Here is a 24,357-nt window from a genome sequence, read left to right as displayed (position 1 = left end):
TTCTGTCAGGTTCGAACTCGAGTCCTACCTTGCTCACACTCTGGCTGTCCGAGATCGCTCTCCGCAGCACAGCCATGTCTGGTCTGGCCTGGCAACCCCGCGGGGTCTCACACACAGTCAGCCCTCTCAACAACTCATGGGAAAGACTTCCAAGAAAATAGGTTCCTTGTTTAAATATTAGTTAAAGAAAATAATGGTATCATTCTGTGCTTTCTTGATAGCCTACCTAAGGACTAAAATCAAATGGAATTTTGAAGAATAATCAAGAGACTGGGTCACAAACTTATTCAAAAAGTTCAGTGTTACATTAAGCATAATACAAAAATGCTGGTCCCATGGTTAATCTGCCTGCCAACAGGGTACATGGGTTCCATCCCTGGTTTGGGAAGATCCCACATACCACGGGGCAAATAAGTCCACGTGCACACATACTGAAGCCCGTGTGGCCCTAGAGCCCGAGAGAAGCCAGCGTAAGGAGAAGCCTGCATATCGCAGCTAGAGTAGGCCCTGCTTGCTGCAACTAGAGGAAAGCTTGAGCTCAGCAATCAAAAAAAAAAGTACAAAGTGGAAACCTAAATGTTGAATGACGTGCATTAGCTAAAATGAATTTCAGGATGAGAAAGGTCTCATAATATAAATTTTAAAGGTGAAACACTATAGAAATATAAGGTCATCTGGAAGGTATTCACACGTAAGGTAAAAAGCCTTTCCATCAAAATAGTAAACATTCTCTCTGTGCTGCACGATTAAAGATGATTTAATTTTTCTCTTTGCATTTTTCCATGTTTTTCTCATTTCCTATAATAAACATGCTATTAGTTTTATAACGGGGAAAAAACAAAATGTAAAAAAAGAGAGAGAAAGGAATAGAGAAGAGACTAGGCTGTTGAGAAGCCCCAGTGGCTCCAAGCACCCACCAGCCCCTCTTCTCGAAGGTGCTTTTCACCATCTGGCTTCATGTGCATGAGCAGGCGTGGACAAGTGCGTCCTCTCAGGATGGAGAGTCAGCTGGGCATCGTGCCCTGGCCTGTGGAGGCCTCCCTTTCCTGAGTCCTGGGGTGTCTCCTGCATTCCTCCTCGGGGGAAGTTCTGGATTTCTCCGGAAACCACGCTCCAAGGGCACACTTACCCCAGACTGCTGAAGAGGGTGACCTGGACAGGACGAGGTTTGTTCTTGCCACCCAGAGCTGGAGTGGCCGCAAAAGAAAAGTCAGGCACCCGCTTTCTTCCAGCAAGAGTTATTTTTTAATGGTTTAAAAATGAGTCTGTACAAAACCAGCACCGCTATCTGGTGCTTCCAGTCCACCAGGGGATCCTGAGGCTGTCTTCCAACACTATCTCTTTGGCCAATTGTGCCTGAAACCTCTGTAGAGACAGTGTGAAAACAAAAGGGTTAGTTCGGGCAGTCTGGCTGAATGGTGGCAGTCAGCCAGTTTATAAAACGTTGTGAGCCTTAATATTGCAGAACTGAGGGACAACGGTCTGTTTGGGGTCGAGGAGAACTGAGCGGGGCAGTAGAGGACCCCTGGCACTCCAGGGAACAGGAGTGGAGGCAGGAGCAGCAGCACCCTGTGGCCTAGCGAGGGAGGGCTGGCCAAGCTGAGGATGCTCTCTCCTCCGCTGCCACATCCTGGGAGTGCGTCCTCCGACTTCAGGGTCTGCTGCAAGGATTAGAGGTTCGGGCTTTTAACTAAAATACTCTTTTTTGGGCGATGCCATGTGGCTTGAGATGGAGAAGCCATCCCAAGGGATGGGGAACTCTCCATCCCAGGTTCTCCAACCAGGAATTGAACCCAGACTATCGGCAGCAAACGCACTGGACTGCCAGGGAGTTTCCTAAAATATTCTTGGACAACAATGACTATCCATATTTGCTTACTGATTTTTTTTCCCTCTTTCCTCAGAAAGGGGCTGACATGGGCAGATTTCAAACCTATTTGCTCTGGGATGACCCTAGGAGACCACGTGGTGATGGGAGAGGGCTGAGGGTGACTGGAGTCCTAGAAGGCCTGGTTACGACTGTGGTTTCCAGTGATCACCTCTCCTCCTCCCAGCTCAGTTTTCTGACTGACAAAGATCAGGATCAGGCCAGGAGATGTGCTCTGAGATTCTCTTTAGGTGAGGCCTCCCCGGGTTTCCTTGGCCACGATGGCGTCTTGGACGTACCTGTCTGACTTTCCAGTTGGAAAGGACATGCTTTTGCTTCCAATCGACTGTTTAACTTTTTTGGCTGCAATGCACTTCTGTAAAGACAAGAAACCATCTAGGCTGAGTGACGACCACAACCGCACAACGCACAGGAAAACATGCCTAGGCTCAGACGGCCCATCAGAGCCTCCAGTGCCAAGGATGCGACTCTTGGTTTCCTCGCAACTGGACATTTCTGGGTGTTAGTGAAGGCAAGGCTGTACAGATGAGCCACTGAGGGAACGGCCAGGCTCTACACAGGCCTCGCTCGCCCTCCTCATGCCAGACGTCCAGTCACACTGCACTCTGGCTGGCAGCAACGCCCATGGGGGCAACGGCAGGCCTGCACTGGTATCACAGGGAGTGCTTCAGCCTGCTGCTATAATTCCCAAGGCAGCAAACAGTAACACCCTGCAAAACCACGTGCCCACTTTTAGAGACACTTTACAACATTATTTTTCTTGCTGAAATAGGTGATGGGTATTGTTTGTGCCTGGGAAGAAATGAGGCGAGGGAAAGCTATGCAGACAGAGAGGATTCTTAGATGGGCCAGTCTTGCCAGCAGTGGAGGGTCAACAACACACACCTCAAGCCCACTGGAATTCTCAGTCTGTTTCTTACCTTGCCTGACTGGGGCTGCTTGGTTGGGTCAAACTGGAAAGAAGGTTTGGATTTGCTGTTTCCTGCAAGGTAAGAGAAAAGAGAGGCCAATGACCATGTGAGTTAATACACGCCACAGATTCACTACCGGGCCAGGTGCACAAGATCCAGGCAGTGTGGGCTGTCAGCTCACTAGCCCTTCACAGACAGAAACTTCTGGCTTGCTGTCACCTCACCAATCATGTCCTAAGCAGCTAAGGGCGGCCCGGAGCCCAGGCTCATTTCTCATAGGCCTGTTCTCAGGTCAGGGGCCTGTGGCTAAAGCACTGGCCAGTTCACATCAAGGGAATCCCTCTGGTTTCTGTGAAGGGTGAAGCCACTGTCGGTAAACTGGGGCCAGAGGGGATGTTCTTGCAGAAAAGACGGCTGTGTCGCCAAGGAGGCTGCTCTGTCATCAGGAATGTCACTGCAGCCCTTTCAACAGACAGGCTCTCACAGGCTAAGGAGGCACAGAGCATTATCTTCTAGGTACCAGGCTGTCTCAACAAACCACATCTTTCCTCTATGTGTGTATGTCTGAGAAAATGTGTTTCTGGACACAACTTGTGAAGAAGGCTGGAGCTACAATTACTAACAGAATGGACACTATCTTGATGAACCACCAGAGTGGCTCCTGCAGCTCAGCCCTTGGGGCTGAGGGTGGTGGCTTTCTGCCCTGTCCCCATCATGTCCTTGCATTTCCCTCACAATTCCAGGTTGCCTGCCTGGCCTTGGGCGGAGCTTAATCTCCACTAAGGTTCTGCTCTTCCCTCCCTGCCACCTGCTTCCCCACATGGGACGTGGTCAGGTGGTCCCTGCGGGACATCCCCTCCGGCCTCACCAGCAAAAGCCTTGAAATCCGACTTGCTGTAGTCATAGGGCGTAAAGTCTTTTTCTGGCGGATCTGGGTCTTTTGGCTTCTTGGAAAGTTTGAGGCGTTTCTTCTCTTGCTTCTGTTCTGTCATCCTCGGGTCACTCGTCGCCCGCTCTCTCTTCTTGGCAGCATTCTCCAGCTGTGGATTGGACAGACCTGTAAGAGGGAAGCACGGCCACGACCGGGGCAGGGGGCCACTCTGTGCGTGTGACCCCTGTGAGCACCCTGCGAGGCACACAATGCCTCCAGAGCTTTAAACACAGGCTTGGGGATGGAGAGAGGAGCGCTGGCGGTGGGGGGGCCGAGCTCCCAGCTGGAGGATGACATCAGGCCACTTGGAAAGGCCAGAGCTGAGCACTCCAGGGTGCTGGGGAGTCGGGGGGGGGGCGGGGCAGGGAGTGAAACAGCTCCCAGGTGGAGTGGGGCACAGAGTGGGCTTGATGCCTCACCTCCTTCTACAGGCCAAAGGCATGTTTATCCCAAATGCAGCGGGAGAACCACCCCAGATGGACAGTGACGCCAACCTTCTGGGGTGGGGGGCGGCCACGAGGCAGCACTACACTGGACCAGCACCCGGAAGACGCCTATAACCCAACGCTGAGGTTGAGCCCTCCTGACATTCCAGACAAACCGTGACCACGACCAGAGAAAGCAGAAATGCAGGCACGTACTGCAGTCTGCTGGCGGACGGACATGGCCTGCTCCGCGGCGGCCCTGTACTCCTCTTGGGCCTGGTCCCGGGCAGCTGCAAGAGAGAACGGTCTGTGGCGGCAGCCGGGCCTCTGAGCCACACTGCTTGCGGCATTACCCCTGCTGAGCGCGGCCACCCTGCCCCTCAGCCCCAACCCCCAGGGATGCCTGGAGGACCCTGCCTCGCGGCTCAGCCGTTTCTCTCCTCATCAACCAACCTCTGGGTCCATACCCCTGCCTGCTCCTCACCCAGCGGCCTCCGTGACTCCCCTGAGGACGCGGTGTCGGGATCTCAACCCTAACAGGTCAAGGACCAGAACCAAAACCTCCTCCGCCTCTAACCGGCACCCGTGCAGCCTCACTGCCCACACAGCCCCGCCTCCCAAGGTGCTCAGGACAAAGCCTTGTGTCCAGGACCACCTCACCCGATGCTGTCAGCTTCTCTACGCGGCATGCCAGGCTCTGACTTTCCACCACCTGCCCTGCCCCCATGACGTCCACACCAGTGTCCCCCTGCATCTGCACCCTGTGCTGCCTCCTGACTGGACTGCCTGCCCTGCCCTCTGCCCAGCAGCTGGTGAGGCCTCCACACCTAAGTCAGGGTACGGCCCTCCCCTGCTCAGAGCCCTCCATGGCTTCCAACTCACTTGGAGTAAAAGTCCCAACAACAGATCCCTGCCTGCTCTCTGTCCTACCCTCCACCCACCCCCTGCCCCCATCCCTTTGGCCTCCTGGGTCACTCTGAGCAGTACTGCAAGCTGTGGCCTTGGCCTTGCCGGGCCACCAATCTGAACACTCTCCCCTGATGGCTGCGGGTCTCAGCTCAATGTCACGTTCACTAGACCGCCTCGTAGACTGCTGTACAGAAGCAGCCCACGCCCCGCCAGGCCCAGCCGCAGCACTTCCTTCCTCTCTCTTTGTGTAAGCACCGCTGCCCTGACAGCTCACACATCTCCGGCTCACTGTCTGCCACCCCTGGGCAGAAGGGAGGCCATGGAGGGGAGGGCTGGGGCTGCTCAGCTGTGCCTGGAGCTTTGCTCGACAGAACAAAGCTGGACAGAACAGTGAGCCAGGGCTGCTCTCAACCAAAGGCGCCAGCTGAGCTGACAAGGCGGTGGGTGCTACACTACCTGTATGCTCCGCTGCCTTCTTCTTGGCAGTTTCTTTAGGTTCTCTTTGTACCTGTACCTGGCTTGCCAGCTTCCAACGGTTGCTGATCTATAAATGAAAACAAACACAACAAAAGATCTCCAAAACTCAGCTGCCTAGGATGATTCTTTTAATGAGGTGATGCAGAGCATGCTGACTGGTAGCTATACACATTCTAGGTCCTAAGTCCCATTATCTAATGATCCTGTATCTAATGACATGAGAAATAAGAGCTCATGCTGGCTTTATTTATAAAGTACTTATATTATTCCAGGCACTGGGTTGGATGCCTGCATATCCACCCATTCAGTCCCTTCTATGACCCTGAGGCACAGGTACTATCATCACCCCCACTTTACAGACAGGAAATAGGTTGGGAGAAGCTAAGTAACGTGTCCAAGGGGACATGGTTAATATACGGTAGAGATGGTGTTCAAGGCAGGACTCCTGCAGGTCTAATGTGCTTCTTTAAGACACATTTACCTGGCGCATGAGAACACATATTGGTGACAGGAAACGCTAAGTCTGGCTGGCGGGGCAGGGGGGTGGGGGGGGCACAGATGGCTGCCCCGACTAAGCCACAAGCGGGGGGAAGAGAAGAGACAGCAGAAACCTCACCTGACTCCCCATTTCTACAAACAGCAGGCTTACCAACAGCAACAGGGCAGAGGCCCATCAGGGTTTCAGCCTGATTCTCTTTTCTGGTTTTTTTCGGCTGTGCCACATGGCACATAGGATCTTAGTGCCCTGATTAGGGATGGAACTCTCGTCCCTGCACTGGGGAGCGTGGAGTCTTAACCACTGGACTACCAGGGACGTCCCTTGGCCTGACTCTCTGGCCTAAAGAGAAGTGCAGGGGTGGGGTCGGGGGCAGAGGGAGCCAGGCCACCCATCTGATCAGAGTACCACCTCCCACAGGGAGGATGAGGGCTTTTAACAGACAATTAACATGCCGGCTCCCAGGAACATCTCATGGGGGTCCAGGGAACATGGATTCTTACTCTTACTTAAAATGCTGTTAAAACAAACCACACAACATACAACAAAATGTTTCAAAATTTAAGCTGTCATCTTTAAGAGCATTGAAGTAATATTCACAAATAGAAATGCATCAAGCTGTACATTTCATATCTGTATACTGTATACCTTGTAAATTAAACTCTAATTAAAAACAAAAACAAAAAACTAAGACCTGTTTCTTTAAAAAGTTCCCCAAAGCTTTCAAGAATCTGATTAAAGTCTGGCTCCTCTCTGGAAACAATGCTTATATATGAAGTGTTTCTTGCACTCATTTTCAGGGAGGTTCAAGGATGGGCTTGTTTAGAACAGAAACCTGGTTTAAGAAATTAAGAAGTCCTCTTTTCTTAGAAAGTTCGCTCTTAGAAAGGGTGACAAATCCACTTACTTCATAGATTTTCGACGATGGATCAAACTTTGCTGACTGAGAAATGTGAGCCCGGTGTTCTACTGAAGGCAGAAACTGGAGAAATGGAAACCGTCATGTTAAATGCTGAGAAATAGAATCTGGACCCAGAATTCGGTGGCACTCAGATGTGGGTGTCTTGCTGGTTACATCTTAGGAGGCCTCAATGCAGAGTGTCAGCCTGGCCGCAGCTGCCTGGCCCTCAAGTGGGGTCCTCTTATTGACTTGGTCTCAGAAGACCTGACTCGGGGTCTCGACCCACTGCCAGGGATGACATCACGGTGGTGGGGCTTCTCTGGTCTCTGAAGTCTCTCGGTTCCTTTTTCAGGCAAAAGGCACCTACAGCTGCAGAAAGCTCTGCCTCTTGTCAGCCCTTAACATATGCAACCAGTACTTACCATCCGAAATGGATTTTCAAAGGACTCCATTATGTTCTGGGCTTTTTTCTGTGCAACTGTTAATGGACTTTTTTCATTTCCTTCAGCACTAGGTTCCTGCAGGGACAGAGAACAATGGCTTACAATCGTGACCATTTTATGATATTAGATGCCGGCAAGAGGAGTAACAGTAATAACACCAACAGCTGACTTTTTAAAGTTATTTATTTATTGGCCATGCCACACGGCAAATGGGATCTCAGTTCCCCAATCAGAGACTGAACCCGTGCCCCCTGCAGTGGAAGCGTGGAGTCTCAACCTTGGAGTGCCAGGAAAGTCCCAATACACACTCATTGAATTAATGAGTTCTCACCACATCCTTACAACCTACAAGGTACGTGGCGTTACTCTCACCATTGTACAGATTAGGAAACTGAGGCTGAGAGCTTAATTAAGTCTTCCAGAGCCTTAAAAGCAAATAGGGGCAGAATAAGGATGTAAGCCCAGATCTGGCTGACTGGAGAACCTGGGTTGTAACCTGAAATTAGCTGAAAGTTAAAATCATACACCTTTATAGGTGACCAACAAAACTATGCAAGAGAATGTCGCTCTCACCAGGGACATCAGCCTGCGCTAGCCCCTGGCCTTCTCTGTCGTCAGGTTTCCTGCGTACCAGGAACACGGATGCAGCCTCTGCTAAACAACACACAGTGCTTACACATCCACATAGCCACAAGTTCATGCTCACATCTTTAGCTGCCTAACCGCCTTGGTGAGTCAATGAACTCTGTGGCCAACTGCAGGCCCTAGACTTCTTTTTGCACTGGCTACTGAAACAAGACTGACTATATGTGGTTAAGAGAAAAGGAAAGTTCACTCCCAGACAGTTACTACATCTTGCAGGAGGTACTTCACCTTCCTGGCTCTGGTGCCGCATCTGAGTATGATGGGAGAGCTGTGAATGGGACTGGACCACCCAGCTTCTTACCACCTGAATACGTGCTAAGAATGAAACCTGTCTTTATCCAGACAGTATTCTTGCTTCTCTTTCTCAGTTCCTTCTTTCCAGAAATTATAGTTTTTCCTTCTTACCACATCTGTTGCATTTCCTGGTGGCTCAGACGGTAAAGAATCCGTCTGCAATGCAGGAAACTCAGGTTTGATCCCCGGGTCAGGAAGACCCCCTGAAGAAGGGAATGGCCACCCACTCCAGTATTCTTGCCTGGAGAATTCCATGGACAGAGCCTGGTGGGCTACAGTCCATGGGGTCATAAAAAGTTGGACACAACTAAATGACTAACACTTTCACCTTCTTTCACATCTATTGTGCGCTGTATTCAGATTTTATGTGTGATTTCCTTTTTTCTCTGGTCATCTCAGTAACTATCCATCCTGACCAGCACATGCACCCTGGTCTTCCTTTTGCACAGAACCCAGAGCTCATGTCTGTGGTGGAAAGGAGAAGCGTGCTGGGTGGGATCGACCAAGACACGCTCTATCGTGTCCCAGGCCGGATTCCAGGAACAAGGTCCCCAAGTGGGCCACACTGGATGGAGTCTCTACTCAGCCTCCCTGGGAGGGGAGAACAAGCTCCTACCCACTTCCTGGTACTTGCACCTCCTGCTGCTCACTTAATCTAACGGGCCAGACTGGGGAGAAATGCTTTTTTCCTTCTTTTCATCCAAAACAGTCGTCAGGAAAGTACACTCAGCACACGCTATGAGTTCACTGGAAACACTGTTCTACCCCTTCTGGGAATCAGGATAAACTGGCCCTTGACTGACCTTGGATGAATGGGGAAGAAAGGCCCCTGTTTATATGTCCCTGGAGCTCCTGTCCGGCTCCCTGGGGGCACTTCCCCTGAGGATTTCCTCAGGCAGCACACAGAACCCTCCACCACCCCTCACAGACCTCCTCATCAGGGCAGCAAACACCATCCAGCCAATGGGCTTCCCGCCCACCCCCACCGCCACTGGCTTCCACTTCCGGCTGATGGCCTCCTGTCTGATAAAGCCAGCACATCCCCCCAGTCTGGGTCACGTCCCGGATGGTGTCACTCACATTAAATAATGTGATGACAGCGGTAGCAACGAGACATCTGATGTCTGGCAGGGTCTCCTCGTCTTCTTGGGCGGAGAGGAGGCCCTCCTGCTTCTGCACCGGCACAGGCCCTACAGGGAGGGGAGTCAGCGCAGGCCACGCCCACAGGGCGGCACACCAGGCAGCCCCACCCCCAGGACGTGCCAGGGGCCTCTTCGTTACCGTCGGTTGGGATGAGAAGGTAGCCATCTGACGGGGTATGGGAGCAGTCATGGGGGCCAAAGAGAACATTCTCCAATCTCTGTATCAAAAAGAAGGCAACAGGCCGGCGTGAAGGACCTGCAGGCAGGCAGCAGCTCTGTGACTAGATGACAGGCCCTGGTGTCTGTCAAGGAGGCTGGGTCTGTCCCGGCTGTGACTGGTTCCCCCTCCCTCCCTCTGAAAAAGCCACGACGAGCATATCACGGTACCTCAGGGTTGGGCAGCGGCCCACTCTTCCTCACTCCCGCTGCGACTTCAGACTACAGAGTCAAAACAGACAGAATGTCAGGAAAGTTCCCTAAATTTGATGACACACTCATTCTCTTTTTTTCCCTCAGTGCAGACGTGTCTCTTCACTAGACGGTGTTTCTCAAGAGCCCGAGACTTTCTCTCGTCCCTTCACCCCGTCTAGTGCCTGGCACTGTAATTACTTGTGCTCAGTAATTATTTGTTGGATGAAAGAATAAAACCCTTTATCACAGTGAGGCACAATACAGGATTCCAAAGAGCTTGAGAAAGATTTTTCTCTAGTCACTGATGTTTTGCTCTTTACTGGGCAATGCATAGAGTCAAGAAAGAAATATTGGCGTGAAGACATTAAATGTGCTTATCCTCAGATTCTCTTCTTTTTTACCTCAAAGGAGCTGATTTCAAGTCGCCTGTGATCAATAATCTTTCAAAAAATTACAAACATGTTATACACATGCTAATATTTTTACTGAGACAAAACATTAAAAACGGTGCCAAATAAAACACAAATCGAAACATGCGTATCTTTCTGAACACCCTCTCTCCCACCCCATAGCAAGGGCAGAATAAATGTTTGTATGGATTAAAAACAAAACAAAGCACACACACATGTAAACCTACACATAAGCTTGTGTAGACATACTGTAACATCTACACAAGAACACAGGTGTGTTGGTATGTATGGGTTTGTATTACGGGCTGGGCATCCTGCTTTCATCTAAATCTGCCTAAACTTTAGCATCTTCTTCACAGTTAGCTCTTTCTGAATTCCCTTCTCTCCGGGGTGCTCCTGTTTCTTATCACCTCGGCTTTCTTGTGTGGAGTGAGTGGTCCTTGACTCCACTTCCATTATCTTCAACTCTACTTGCCATTCAGAGAACACCTCTAAAGTACTTAGCATGGTGCTCAGAAAAGAACCGCAGCCACTGTCACCACCTGTTATGAAGTCCCATCAGTCTTTGCTTTTGAAGGTGTTTCCTGAACCTGTCTTTTCCCTTCCATTCCTGTGACTGACACACTCATCAGGGCTCTTATCATCTCACTTTGGACTACTGCCAGGCTTCCAAAATGCAGTCTCTGTGCTGAGATCCCCACTCCAGTTTACCCTGCAAGGCTGACTGCCTCGGGACAACAGCTAACCAGCCCATCATCAGACATCATGAGATATCACGGGCCCTTGGATTAATAAAGATAAGGTTGCAAAGAAAGAAGGATGAGGGTTTCCCTGGTGGCTCAGCGGTATAGAATCTATCTGCTAATGTAGGAGACGTGGGTTTAATCCCTGGTCTGAGAAGACCCCACATGCTGTGGAGCAACAAAGTTCGTGTGCCGCAACCATGGAGCCTGTGCTCTAGAGCCCGGGAACTGCAACTTCTGAGCCCAAGTTCTGCAACTACTGAAGCCTGTGCGCCTTAGAGCCTGTGCTTGGCAGCAAGAGAAGCCACTGCAATGAGAAGCCTGCATGCTGCAATGACGATTAGCTCCGATTCGCCGCAGATACAGCAACGATGTTCCAGCACAGCCAAAAATAAATAAATAAATAATTTAAAAAAAGGATGAACTTTAGCTTCTGACTATCATAAAGACACACCCACTGGATTTCCTAAATCCTATTATTTCCTCCAGCTTTTTTTTCAGAATGGAGACCGACTCACGTGTGAAGGAGATTATATGGAGCAAGATGCCAGCAGACAGAGCTGAGAATCTGTGGAGTTGGGGAGCTTCTTACCTTGAGCAGAGGCATCTCTCGCGCCTGCTGAATCAGAAGGTGCATTTCGTTGATCTGCTGCCGTACGAGAGGAGGCACGGGGTTACAGCAAGCGACGATGCCCTGAGGTTCCCTGAAGGAAGAGAACACATTCAACATTGCCCAGAAGCTCGGCCCACAAAGGCTACAGGGAAGAACAACAACGCGGTGAAGCCAGAGTGTAGGTGCTCAGGTGAGAACTGAGGGAACACGGTCTGTCAGGGTGGCCCCGCTGGCTGTTCCAGGACGTGTTCTCTGCTGCACTCAGCCCTGAGCAGACGCCTCCTACTGCTGCCTGCTGCTCTCAGGGCGGGCTGGAACGCAGCCCCACAGCTCTGCTCACCTGCAACCCTGCAAGGAGGTGCCAGGTGATGCTGAGCTTTGGTTCTTTGCTTATACTCCAATTAACATCATAAGACATCTAAAATCATGAGACACCTTAATCCAGAAGGAGGTACAGATGAAAGAGTCTGAGACATTTTCTCTCCTTTAAAGTGGATGCTCCAGGCTCAGAGACTTACACGCTGAGGCTGCTGTTAAGTCACTCAGTTGTGTCCAACTCTTTTGTGACCCCCATGGACTGTAGCCCACCAGGCTCCTCTGTCCATGGGATTTTCCAGGCAAGAATACTGGAGTGGGTTGCCATTTCCTCCTCCAGGGGATCTTCCCCACCCAGGGATCGAACCCATGTCTCCTACATTGGCAAGCGGATTCTTTACCGCTGAGACACCTGGGAAGCCCAGAGACTTACACGGGAATCCATATAAGGGATAAACATGGAAACAGCTCCAGTTCAGAAGCTCTGCTTCCTAAATGGCAGTGCACGGGCAGAGATTCTGCATTCCCTGGACTTGCTAACTTCCTCAGAGCACTAATCTGCTCTGAATAAACAGCCCTGAGGTAACAACAATCAGGGAAGCTGGATCTGAAAGACAGCACTTTCTCTACTGAAGAAGTCGGAGCACATTAATCAGTCCTCACTCACTTGGGCAGCTCCTCAGCTATCTTTAGCATCATGTGGTTTGGCAGGACGTATCTGGAATAAAACACACAACAGGATCCCATTAAATTCTGCCGACAAGCTCCATGATGTGCTGTAACCCTGGGAAAACATAATCAACTTTCATGGTGAAAAGAGTTGAAAAAGCCCATTATTTCCTTGTCACCACACCTAGCAAGAATGAAAGGGATTGATAGTCCTTACCCGTAACTCTCATCTTCCCGACGAGCTGTTTTATCCCTCCAGGCAAACAGCAGCTGAAAGGCCGTCAACTGCTGTGTGTTCAGATGCTTCTTCTGCTTCCTATAGAGTTCCAGGTAAGATTCGTCTGTGAAGATGGGTTTGATGAATTTCTGCAAAATATTAAAGAATGCTCAACATAAGTGGGAATCAGTACTGTGCCCTGGGCTCTTCAGGACACTGGGCTCTTTCATGAACGTAAACCGCAAGGCAGACGTGCACCGCCACAGCCACTGAGCCCGTGTGCCTAGAGTCCATGCTCTTCAATGAGAAGCCACTGCAGCGAGGAGCCCGCAAACCCCAGCTAGAGAGTTGGCCCCACTTGTGCAACCAGAGAAAGCCCGTGTGTAGCAACAAAGACCTAGTGCAGCCAAAATAAATTAACTCATTAAAAAAGTTTTTAAAAATAAATAAAAGAGCAAAGCAGAGCACGGGGACCCGAGTGGAACCTGGGCCCGGGCTGTACCTTGAGGCAGATGTCGCGACTGCGTTGCCACACCACCTGCAGCTGTGTGGGCTGCTCGTTGCCGCGCTCCCACAGCTCCAGCCGCATCTTATCATAGATGTACAGCAGGTAGTGAGTGTCATCTCGGGCATAGCTCAGCATTTCCTCAGGCAGAGGTCTAGGATTGCAACAGAGAACGCTGTTTCACTGGTTTCCCCTAAGGTGGCAATTTGACTTGTCTACCCTGTGGGTTCCTGCTGAAGTTCAAGAGTCTCCCCTGGCCAATACTACAGCCCCACCAGCTTCTCAGGCATCCTCATGGGACAAGCCGCTCCTTCCACAGCTGGGCAGAAGGGGCAGCAGGACAACGATGTGGTTAAAAATCAGGGCCCTGCCTTGAATGTGAATCTTATCCCACTGCATGGCATGTGGCAATGGTCAGGTAAAAGGAAGTGGTTTTCAGCTTTTATCAATTCTCATTTTATAGTTCTTTACTAAATTCTCTTAAGAAATTCTGGCATGAGATGTGCAGAAGAGTTTAGTGCTTTTGCATACAACAGCTACAGCCTCAGAGAGGAAGCCAGCCATCTGAAAATTACCAAGGGGAGCAAGAATCCCACAAAGTGTGGCAAGACTCCGTAACAGCCTTAGATTATAGTAAATGCTATAAATTACTATACTATAAATATTATATTTATATAGTATATATTTACTATGTGTTATATTTATTATACTGTAAATTACTATATAGTAATTACTCCACTATAAATTACTTAGATTACAGTAAATACTGATTACAAGGCTAAGTCACCTCTGTTCTTAGAATTCTCTCACACTTATGGGAGACCATTTCATACACATGTACCAGGGAGACATGGGTTACAAACAAGAGACTGCCATGGACAAATGCTGACATGGCATGGCAATTTCAACTATTTCCATGAAGCATGATGCACTATTTATGTAAGACAGTAATTCCTGACTTTTTCAAATATGAAACATTCTTTTTACTTTAATTTTTCTTATAATTTATGCTCAAGTACAATCTAATTTCCTCCTCAATAAATATGAAGCATTTTTTTAAACGAAATTTACTTCTATTTTAGAAGTTTTAAATATTTCACATCACAAAACTAAACTGAAATTTATTAACATTCTCCTCTATGTAACATAATCAGTCCAACATAAACTCTATATTATTCTAAAACTTCCAGCTGTCCTTATGCCACTAAAAACAAACGGAGAAAAGCCCAATGACTTTCAACTCAAGATCCAAATGGGGTACCTACCTGGTGGTCTAGTGAGTAAGAATCCGCCTGCCAGTGCAGGGGACAGGTGTTCGACTCCTGGTCTGGGAACTAAGCCCATGCACCACAACTACGGAGCCCACCCACCCCTGAGGCTGGGGTCCGCAACAAGAGAAGTCACTGTAATGAGAAGCCCAAGCGCTACAATAAAGAGTGGGCCCTCTTGCAACAATGAAGACCCAGTGCAGCTAAAAGTAAACTTTAAAAAAAGAGAGAGAGAGATCCAAATGGTGTTACAGCCTGTGCACAGGTCTCCACAGTGGGGTTAACAACCACCCAGGCCTCCCTCTGCCAGCCTTGTTTCCTCATCAAGAACAAACTGACCGTATCCGCCAGTCGGCCAGCTGGTACTGCTTGTTTGACTCCACACTGCAGTAGAGCTTCAGCAGGTGGTCCAGGGAGTGCCTGCCCAGGTTAAGAAGGCGAGCTGCCTGGTGGGTATCAAACATGTTCACCACGTACAACCCAAAGTCCTTCTGGAGCCATTCTATGTCTGAATCAGCACCATGGAAGACCTGAAAATAAAACCAAAGCCATGCAGTACAGAGGCACAGGGCCGTTTATGCTCTGAAATGAACTCTGTCCCTAAGCTATTAGGACACTGGAATGGAAGCCAGGATAAAGATAAAGATGGTTCAGTTTCACATGCTTCCTTTAGTTTGGGCCACAGTCCTCTACAATCCTAACTGCATGCTTGTAAGTGCTAACAGCTGATGACTAAGAAAGCCACACTGCTAGCTTTAAGGACAGCTTTAAGTCCAACAATCTTGAGATCAAGGACTCACTGTAGTATTCATTAAAGTGCTTTAACATTTTTCTGGGTGGTGAGCTAAGTCTTAGCTGTTCTAACAGAGGGTTAGAAACAAAAGCGTGTGGTACCCTACTGGTGTTAGTCACTCAGTATCCAACTCTTTGTGACCCCATGGACTACAGCCCATCAGGCTCCTCTGTCCATGGGATTCTCCAGGCAAGAATGCTGGAGTGGGTTGCCCTTTCCTTCTCCAGGGCATCTTCCGGACCCAAGGATCAAACTCGGGTCTCCTGCATTGCTGGCAGATTCTTTATCATCTGCGCCCCCAGGGAAGCCCACCCGAGTGGAGGAAGTTACAATTTTTTCTCTCCGCTTTACTGGGGCTATGCCAAAATGACGACAATACTAAATTGAGCAGCACTTAAATCCTGTGCTCACATGTAACAGTGGGAAAAGGCTGGCTAACCTTAACAATAGCTGGGTCTGTGAGGCTCTCGTTGAGAATATACATGTCGCTGCGAAGCTCCAGAGTGTCAACGATGAAGTCTTCTGTCCGGGTGGAAATCTGCATCAGGCAGGTGAGCCCCAGGAAGCTCCTGTAAGAGTGGTGCTAAAATACACAGAAAGAAGGGGAAACAGCGAAAAAAGGATTTTTATCAGGCTTACAGTTAAACTGATTTTGAAAAATCAGTAATAAGTAATGTGATTGTTACCAAAAAACAGGTTTAAATTAGTACTAATTTCATACTTCTTGAATTGGTGAACTCACAGAAAATGTAAACACTTCCTTCTAGGTCATTAATAAATTACCTCCAGGTCTACAGCAAATTCTTGACACTTTAGGAGCTTTTCATTGAGTTCCACTAGTTCATCCAGTGTGGACACGAAGTGGCAGGGTGTCTCTCCTATAGGTCTGTATAACTGCATCACAAAAGTATAGGGAGAAGGAGAAGACTATGAACCATCGTCTTTCCCTAAAGGAAAAAGTGAATTATGAGTCCAAGAAATGATCCGAAGTCACACCCTTCTATTTGGGTAGCCAGAAAATTCATTCGGCTTTCCATAACATCTTACGGGAAAACTCAAACGAATTTTTGGCCACCCCAATACTATAAAAGCAACTAAGGAAAGCCAAAACTGCATCCAGTCATCGATGTACCTGATTCTTCCTGGGATACTTGCGACCCACCCATCAGCCAAGATCGGCACTCACCTGAGGCTCTGGCTTTTGAAGGACTGAGTCTGGTGGCGTAAAGTGATCTAGTTCATATTGATATGGATGCGCAAACCTGAATCAGTAAAATGAAAAGGTACAAACAATAAATGCTGGAGAGGTGTGGAGAAAAGGCAGCCCTCTTGCACTGCTGGTGAGAATGTAAACTGATACAGCCACTATGGCAAACAACATGGGGCTTCCTTAAAAAACTGAAAATAGAACTAACGTATGACCCAGCAATTCCATTACCAGGGGTATACCCCGAGAAAACCGTAACTCAGAAAGACACAGGCACCCCGATGGGCACTGCAGCGCTATTTACAACAACTAGGACACAGAAGCAGCCTAAATGTCTACTGATGAACGGGTGAAGAGGACGCGGCATATATACACAATGGAATACTAGACAGCAAGGAACAAGACTGGGTCATTTACAGAGAAGTGGATGGACCTAGAGTCTGTCAGAGTGAAGTCAAGTCAGAAAGAGAAAAACAAGTATTGTGTATTAGCACACATATATGGAATCTACAAAAACTGTACTGATGAGCCTATTTGCAGGGCAGGAAGAAAGATGCAGATGTTGAGAATGGACCTGTGGACACGGTAAGGAAGAAGAAGGTAGGACAAATGAACAGAGTGGCCCTGACATACATCCACTACTGTGAGCAAAACGGCCAACTGGCAGGGAGCTGCTGTGCAGCACGGGGAGCTCAGCCTGCTGCTGCGACGACCTAGTGGGGTGGGATCGTGAAGGGGTGGGTGGGAGGGAGGCTCAACAACGGTGGGAGGATGCGTTTGTACATATAGGTGATTCTTTTCGTTGTACAGCAGAAACACAACGCTGTAAAGCAATTACACTACAATGAAAAACAAAAAAATCTTTGTGATTAACTCCATGATTCAAGGAAGAACAACTGTTTTAATCCAGTCTGTTAAAACAGACAAGAAAAGACCATTGCAAAAATTTTTTAAAAAGCATCATTGCTTCAATGATGATTCAAGTGCATCCAAAAAAAAAAAAAAAATCAGGTGCAACTTGTTCATCCTTAAAAGTGTAACAATTAAAAATCTATTCATTTATAAAGATTGGAGCACTAATTGGAAAAACACTGTATAGCTGCTGTGCAGATGATACAGAAAGGTGAAATATATAATTTTTTGTGATCTGGAATAATCGATCTGTGAGGTGAGAGAGGATGGGGCAAACACCTCAGCTGTCATATACTAAATGATACGTTTTCTTCAGTTCTGCTATCAGACTCTGGCATAAGAATCTTGTCTTTTTTGGGTTCCTTGAGGGCAGGGCCCTCTTTCAGTACCTTTATTTCTCCAGCACTTGATTGGAGGCTCACAGTACAGAGCTGGGGCTGAGGCACGGATGCCCAGACACTGGCTACGTGTGAGAAAAGGACCAACACTGACAAAGTTCCCTTCATCTTTTTTCTTTACGCTGAAGGCAAAGTCCTATTGTCTGTTTATAGCAAAGGTTTTCCAAGTTGCTCATACTGCCAAGGAGAAGGTCTTTTCTGTGCTAAGTTTACAGCTTACCTACCTGTATGAGACCCCACCTGACAAGAGAGGCAGAGTGGTACAAAGGAAAGAAAATTTTAAGAAAACTTGGGTGTTCTAGTTCTAGTGGGAAGTTAGCATCTCAAGTTTGGTTCTTACATCTGTACAATGGGGACAAGAGCAACTGGCAGCTCTTAGGACTGTGTGAGGGCTACGTGAATGACGCCTGTGTGAGGCCCTCTGTGAACACAAGCAGGAGGTCAGCTGATAAGATTCACCTCAGGATGAGGGGAAGAGTCACCCACTCCTCAGGTTCTGCTCTTATTCACACATTTTACAAAAGTGACACAGAGCGAAGACACACATAGCAGTCAAGACTCGCAACAGGACAGACAGGTGAACACTCACATGTCCTGCTCCACCTGCTGCGTTCTCTGCTGATGGATTAAATCCGCGAGGGCAGGGGGGACATCCAAGTCCTCAGGGCGGTCCTGCGGGCGTTCCCGCCTTTCTTTGGAGAGTGCTGGAGACCCAAGCAGTGACAAAGACAGGTTTACGCTTTGTCTAGTTACCGAGGGTTAACTGGCTCCCTCTGAATTTGAAGAAAGGAAGATGGGAGGGAGACCTCTCTCCCTTCACTTCTGTTGTTGGGCAAAGTTGGCACCACTTACCCTGAGGGAGGGGTTTCTGAGCATTGGGCTTAATGAAGATCTTGGGAAGAAATGGTGTGTTAGAGTTGTCGATCTTCTCTCGGAACTTAAGCTGAGGTCGGATGATGTTTTTTGCATGAAGCAGCCGGAAAGTTTCAGATTTTGTTTTTTTGCTATATTCTCCTGCCTATGATCAACAAATACAAATACTTTATAACACAGCAACTTGAAAACTTAGAAAACTAAATTCCATTTTACGCCAACGGCCACCCATTAAAGAATGTACGTGTGACACTGGGGGTGGGGTGGGGGCTGCAAAGTCGACTAGAGGGTGGAATTAGGTTGTGTCTGTTTATGAGAACAAGTTAGGCAGTGGCCAGTTCTGTGTTCAATAAATTAGAACAGAAATGCAAATGAGAAAGGGTAAAGGCCCTAAGGTTAGTATCAGATACTCCAGTGCCTCTGAAAAGCAGCCCTCACCTTCCGGTTCCAGCTGGACACTATGGTTTTGGGGACCTGTAACCCTGCAGGGAGGACAGGTTGTTGATTCTTATTCACGCCTGATGCTTCGTCCAGTAAAATGCCCTAAGAGTGTAAGAGGTATTAGTTTAGTATCTTCCTTTAAGGGTTAACAGAGTTAATTACCTAAAATTTTACAAAACATAGCCAGAGAATTTTGTGCAAGAGTACACATTTTTAAGAGCGAATAACTGTAGGATGGGATTTGAAAGTCAACCCAAGTAATTAAAGCATTATTTTCTCAAAGGTAGGGCAGTGATCGGGCACTCCCAACCCTTGACTGACTCTCTTCACAGTTCTGAATTGGGTTGAAAATTCAAAAGTGACTTAACAGGATGATGTGGCCTATCATCCTAGACTGCATTAAAGATAGAGGAATGGTAATCAGAGTGAGAATGAAGGCTGTCCTCATCTATCCATATTTTGTACAGTAGCACCAGATGTGGGGTCTCAGTTTGGGCACTATCAACAGTGGTGCACCTAGCTGACAAACGGTAGGACTTGAAATCAGAAAATCTGAGGAAACCACTGAAAGACCCGTGGCCATTTAGACCATGGAAGAGATGACTTTATGGGACAGGAGAGCATGATTTAAATATCCACAGGACTGTCACATGGCTGAGCATTAGCTGTGTTTTGGACAATCTGTGTACTTCTGTAAGGAATATTCTGCCGCAGAACTAGGCAGAAGACGACGGTTGGCTAGCTATCGCAATGAGCCACATCTCCCTCTAATCACGGAAGTCAGGGTATTTAGAAGACTGAATGTGTGTGTGCTCAGTCGTGTCCAGCTCTTTAGAACTCCATGGACTGTAGCCCACCAGGCGCCTCTGTCCATGGGATTTCCCAGGCAAGCATACTGGAGTGGGGTGCCATTTCCTCCCCCAGGGGACCTTCCCGACCCAGGGAGTGAACACAAGTCTCTTGTTTGTGTCTCCTGCATTGGCATGCAGATTCTTTACCACTAGTGCCACCTGGGAAACCTAGTAAAAATGGATTAAATGTTGGTTGTGCCCTGCATCCAGAGGCCTCCTCTCCTGCAACAAAATGGAACTGGCAAATCTGGAGGGTAGATTTATGATACAGGCACTTTAAAAACAGGCATCCCCAGGGGAAGTAATATTCTGAAGTGATGTAGCTGAAGACAACTGTGTTATTTTTGGGGAAAAGAAGCCAACTATCAGAGGAAGGGAATATTGTTCTGGGCAAGAAATGCTAAACTTCCTTTCTTTTCATTTCCTGAAGTGCCTGGGTTTTCTTTCATTATTTAATAATACAAAGGCTCTTCATTTGTTAGTTACCTTAACAGTGAGGTGAAATACTCACCACTCTTTCCAGAATAACATCATTGGTGTCGACCAACAGATCAAACTTGTCCTCCAGCTCGGTCACTTTACTCCGGTCCTTAATGTTGCTTCGGCACCCGTGGTACTGCATCACCCTACTCATGCTGGGAAGGACCGGAAAACCCAAATCAGTCAGTATGCTTTTGTTTGCTTGTTTACTAATCTGGCAGAAAGCTCCCAAGGCTTAGCTCAGATTATTCCCAACACTTTCTATAACAAAATATTTATTTATTTGGCTGTGCTGAGTCTTAGTTGCAGTATGTGTACTCTTAGTTATGGCATGTGGGATCTGGTTCCCTGACCAGGGATCGAACCTGGGCCCCCTGCAGTGGGAGGGCAGAGTCTTAGCCACTGGACTTCCAGGGAAGTCATCCCTAATACTTTTGGATCAAACTAACAAAACTTGCACCCTTATAGCAAAAAACATTGCTAGTTGTATGGCATTGGGCAATTCACTAAATCTCACAAAGACTTATTTTCTTCATTCGTTATTTGAAGGGGTGGAAGAAATTACCCCAAGGCTTTGTTTAAATTCTAAAAAAATATACAACACTATGTAAACGATGTACTCTGCATTCACTGTTTTAACATGAAATCTAAAACAGATTCTCTAATTCTGTCATGCAACAGTTCAACAAAACCAGTGTCTGTGTAATGTCTGTCCCAATACACTTATTAGAAAGCCATTACTAAAAAATAAAATAGATTAAAAAAAAAAAATAGAAAGCTAAAGCTTGTGACTCCACAGGTTGTGTGAGAGAATCTTGGATCTAGGTTTTCAAGTCCCATATTAATTTAAAAAGATTCACTGTCTATAGCTGCAATAGTCAACATATATATTTTTAAAGTTAAACTCAAAATTTACCAAGTAACATTCCCCAATCAAAATCCATTGTCATTTTTACATTTTATAGCTCCAAAGCACAGAAAATTACGGTAAGAAAAAAATTAAAATCTTAGGAAAAATCATTTACTTCTTCATAGTCATTTCTTTCAACATGAGAAAAGAATATCTAGTACTTACCACTGAAGCAACCTGTCTCCCTGTGTTTCACAAAATGCCTGGAAGCCAGGAAAACTTCGGTAAAAATCATACTCATCACCAAACTGTGGTAGGCCCCCAGACGCCTTGGTGACTGCCACCACTGCCCCAAGAGCGAACTGTCAAAACCAGAAAAACAAGCATGTTCTAGGCACGGGTCACCATTCATTCAGCAGCTCATTTTTTCCCCAAGATCTACTATATATAAGGAACTGTTCTAGACGATGAAGATACCCAGTCTCCCTGCAGCATTTAGTGCTGATTTTACCCCGACCCTTATGATACAAGAATGAACGTGAAAATGAGCTTTGGAGCTTACATTCTTGGGAGAATGGGTATAGAAATAACAAATACATATAATAAGTCTAAGATTCAGAACAGCCTGGTACTGTGACCTTAGGCAAGTTATTTTATTTATTTGAACCTTAGTTTCTGAATTTGATAAACAAGTGTAAGGGAGTTCCCTGGTGGTCCAATGGTTGATACTCTGTGCTTCCACAGATAGGGGCATGGATCAGTCCCTGGTTGGGGAACTAAGATCCCACAAGCCACATGGCTCAGCTAAGTAATAATAATAATAATAGATACAAACAATATAAGAATATTCTAGATCTTTCATAGGACTGATTTAGAATGGTTACTATCCACAGCTGGACTTGTGCTTATGGCTCAGCTGCTGCCAAGGATGTCTCTATTTCAATTTCTGTGTGGGAAAGAGAAAAAACCTGAAGTGGCTCTCATGGGCAAATGATGGTTGGTCACATGAAAGCCAGATGACATCACTGTAAGCTGTGTTATACATGTTTTCCAAGAAAAAAGAGAGAGAATGGGAACCTGAATCATGGTGGCATTCTTGGTAGCACAGAGCCACCCAATCAGGACCATGGCTAGTGGCCCAGGAATTAATCAGAACCAAATAAATGAATTTGTGGTAGAGATAAATTAGACAAAATGCAAGTGGAGTTTTAGGGAATCTGTAGTGCTAACTTACAAGCTATTTTAGTTTCCTGGTCTTGTAAGAGCTATGCATGAGATGTTTAATTCCAGATTTGTTTGCTCATATTTAAGCACAATTAGACAAATAATCCAAATTAAGGAAGGAGGCACTGATCAATGTTCTATGGCATCTGCAGGAGGGACACTCGGTGGCAGCTCTACATTAAACCCAGGGTTTAGGATTATGTAGGGCTGGACCTGGGAGAGGGAAGAAGGGCCATCCCCGCCGCGGGAGGGGAGGACAGCAAGTATGGGCAGCTTGAAGCAGCCGAGCCTCTCCGGAGAGCTGTTTGAATGGCTCAGGCCTGGGCGGGGGCGGGGTCGCGAGGGCTGGGGGCTTCAGGGTGACCAGGAATCCCTTCCTATGACGTGGCGACAGCTCTCCATGCTCGGGACTGCAAGGGTTCAAACGGGAGATCCAGGACCCTGGGGAGTGGGGAGTCCCCCAGTGTCAGCGAGTGAAGCCCCATCCCCAGAGGGTGAAGAGGCAGACTGTGCCGGGAGAGGGCACAAGCCCCTTTACCCTCTCCCGGGGCTCGGCTGCATCGTGCACGCGGCCTGGTGGGCGGCCGCCCAGAGGGTCCGGGCCTGCTTCCGGTCAGCCGCGGGCGGCTCCCGATGCCCCCGAGGCCTCACGAACTCACCTTCACGAAGCTGTCTGCGTCCGGGAAGCCCGGCAGCACCATCTCCCCGTCAGACTTGACCGCGCTCGTGGCCGACTGTGCCTTGGACTCTCGGGGACTGGGAGGCGCCATTTTTCCGGCTGGCGCGGCTCTTCTCGCGAGAGTGCTTCGGCCAGAGCGACGTGCGCGCACTGCGCATGTGCGGAGGCAGTTCTTGCTGGGAGCGAGCTGAGAAGTTTGAGTTGGGGCGGAATCAGCCTGAGAACCCGGCACCAGCGGCGCCCCCCACCCCGCCCCCACCCAGGGAGGTTGAATTTTTCTTTAACCTCGTATTATTTCATGCCAACAACCCCGTGCTTTATGATGAGACGCAGAGGACCCAGTAATTCTCAGATTTAAAGCCAGCTCTTCCTAGGCTCTGGTTTCGTGTCCCTCTGACCCATTTGATTTGACTCCTGCAATTCTCCCTGTCTGGTATCTTCCCTCGTTGCTGGTTCTTCCGTAACAGACTACCAGTATGCTGGCATCTCTCCCAAATGAAAGGCAAGACAGAAAACGCCACTCCACCCAACACCTTCCAGCCACCGCAACATTTCTTTTGCACTTCATAGGTAAGCTACTGGAAAAGGCGTCTGTTACCTCCAGCGCTCTGAAGCTCCTCCAGTTAGAGGTTTCTCCTGATCCACACCACTGGAAACACTCCTAAGGCACTTCAGTGAGAACTCGAACGTTTGTGAAATGAATATCTGCAAGAGATCTTGTTAGGAGGGAGGCAGTATTAGGCAGCTCAGGAGTAGATTTGGGATGCCTCTAGGGTGTATCCTCTCTCCTGAGATCAGGGATGACACACCCTTAATACAGTTTGTTTGGCTTAGTAGGTGTTCAATAAATGTCAGCTGTTACCTTTTTTTGGGGGGGGGCAGGCCTTTCAGGATTTTAGTTCTTGGCCATGGATCGAACCGACCTGGACTCTGGCAGTGAAAGCACTGAGTCCGAACCACTGGACTGCTAGAGAATTCCCACCTTAGTTGTTATCTTAGTCAGGATATCTTATTAACAGGATGCTTTTTTCAGTCT

General features: G+C 48.0%; 1 protein-coding gene across 1 annotated transcript; it reads right to left on the bottom strand.

Moving 5' to 3' along the window:
* Nucleotides 1,223-23,453, bottom strand: EXOSC10 (exosome component 10). Its single transcript, XM_005690686.3, has 25 exons — nucleotides 23,302-23,453; nucleotides 21,644-21,780; nucleotides 20,600-20,723; nucleotides 19,235-19,339; nucleotides 18,776-18,941; nucleotides 18,513-18,627; nucleotides 16,593-16,668; nucleotides 16,190-16,300; nucleotides 15,846-15,989; nucleotides 14,953-15,143; nucleotides 13,343-13,499; nucleotides 12,841-12,989; nucleotides 12,622-12,672; nucleotides 11,619-11,730; nucleotides 9,850-9,900; nucleotides 9,602-9,680; nucleotides 9,401-9,510; nucleotides 7,361-7,456; nucleotides 6,945-7,019; nucleotides 5,521-5,608; nucleotides 4,372-4,445; nucleotides 3,668-3,839; nucleotides 2,809-2,870; nucleotides 2,167-2,243; nucleotides 1,223-1,365 (listed from the first exon to the last, which is right to left on the bottom strand). Exons 1-25 carry the CDS (start codon nucleotides 23,410-23,412, stop codon nucleotides 1,335-1,337), a joined length of 2,664 nt encoding a protein of 887 aa, XP_005690743.2. The 5' UTR covers nucleotides 23,413-23,453; the 3' UTR covers nucleotides 1,223-1,334.

This window comes from Capra hircus, chromosome 16 (genome assembly GCF_001704415.2).
Source record: "Capra hircus breed San Clemente chromosome 16, ASM170441v1, whole genome shotgun sequence".
Lineage (NCBI taxonomy): Eukaryota > Metazoa > Chordata > Mammalia > Artiodactyla > Bovidae > Capra > Capra hircus.
The sequence above is the reverse complement of the archived record's forward strand: the minus strand, read 5'-3'. Positions and strand labels throughout refer to the sequence as shown.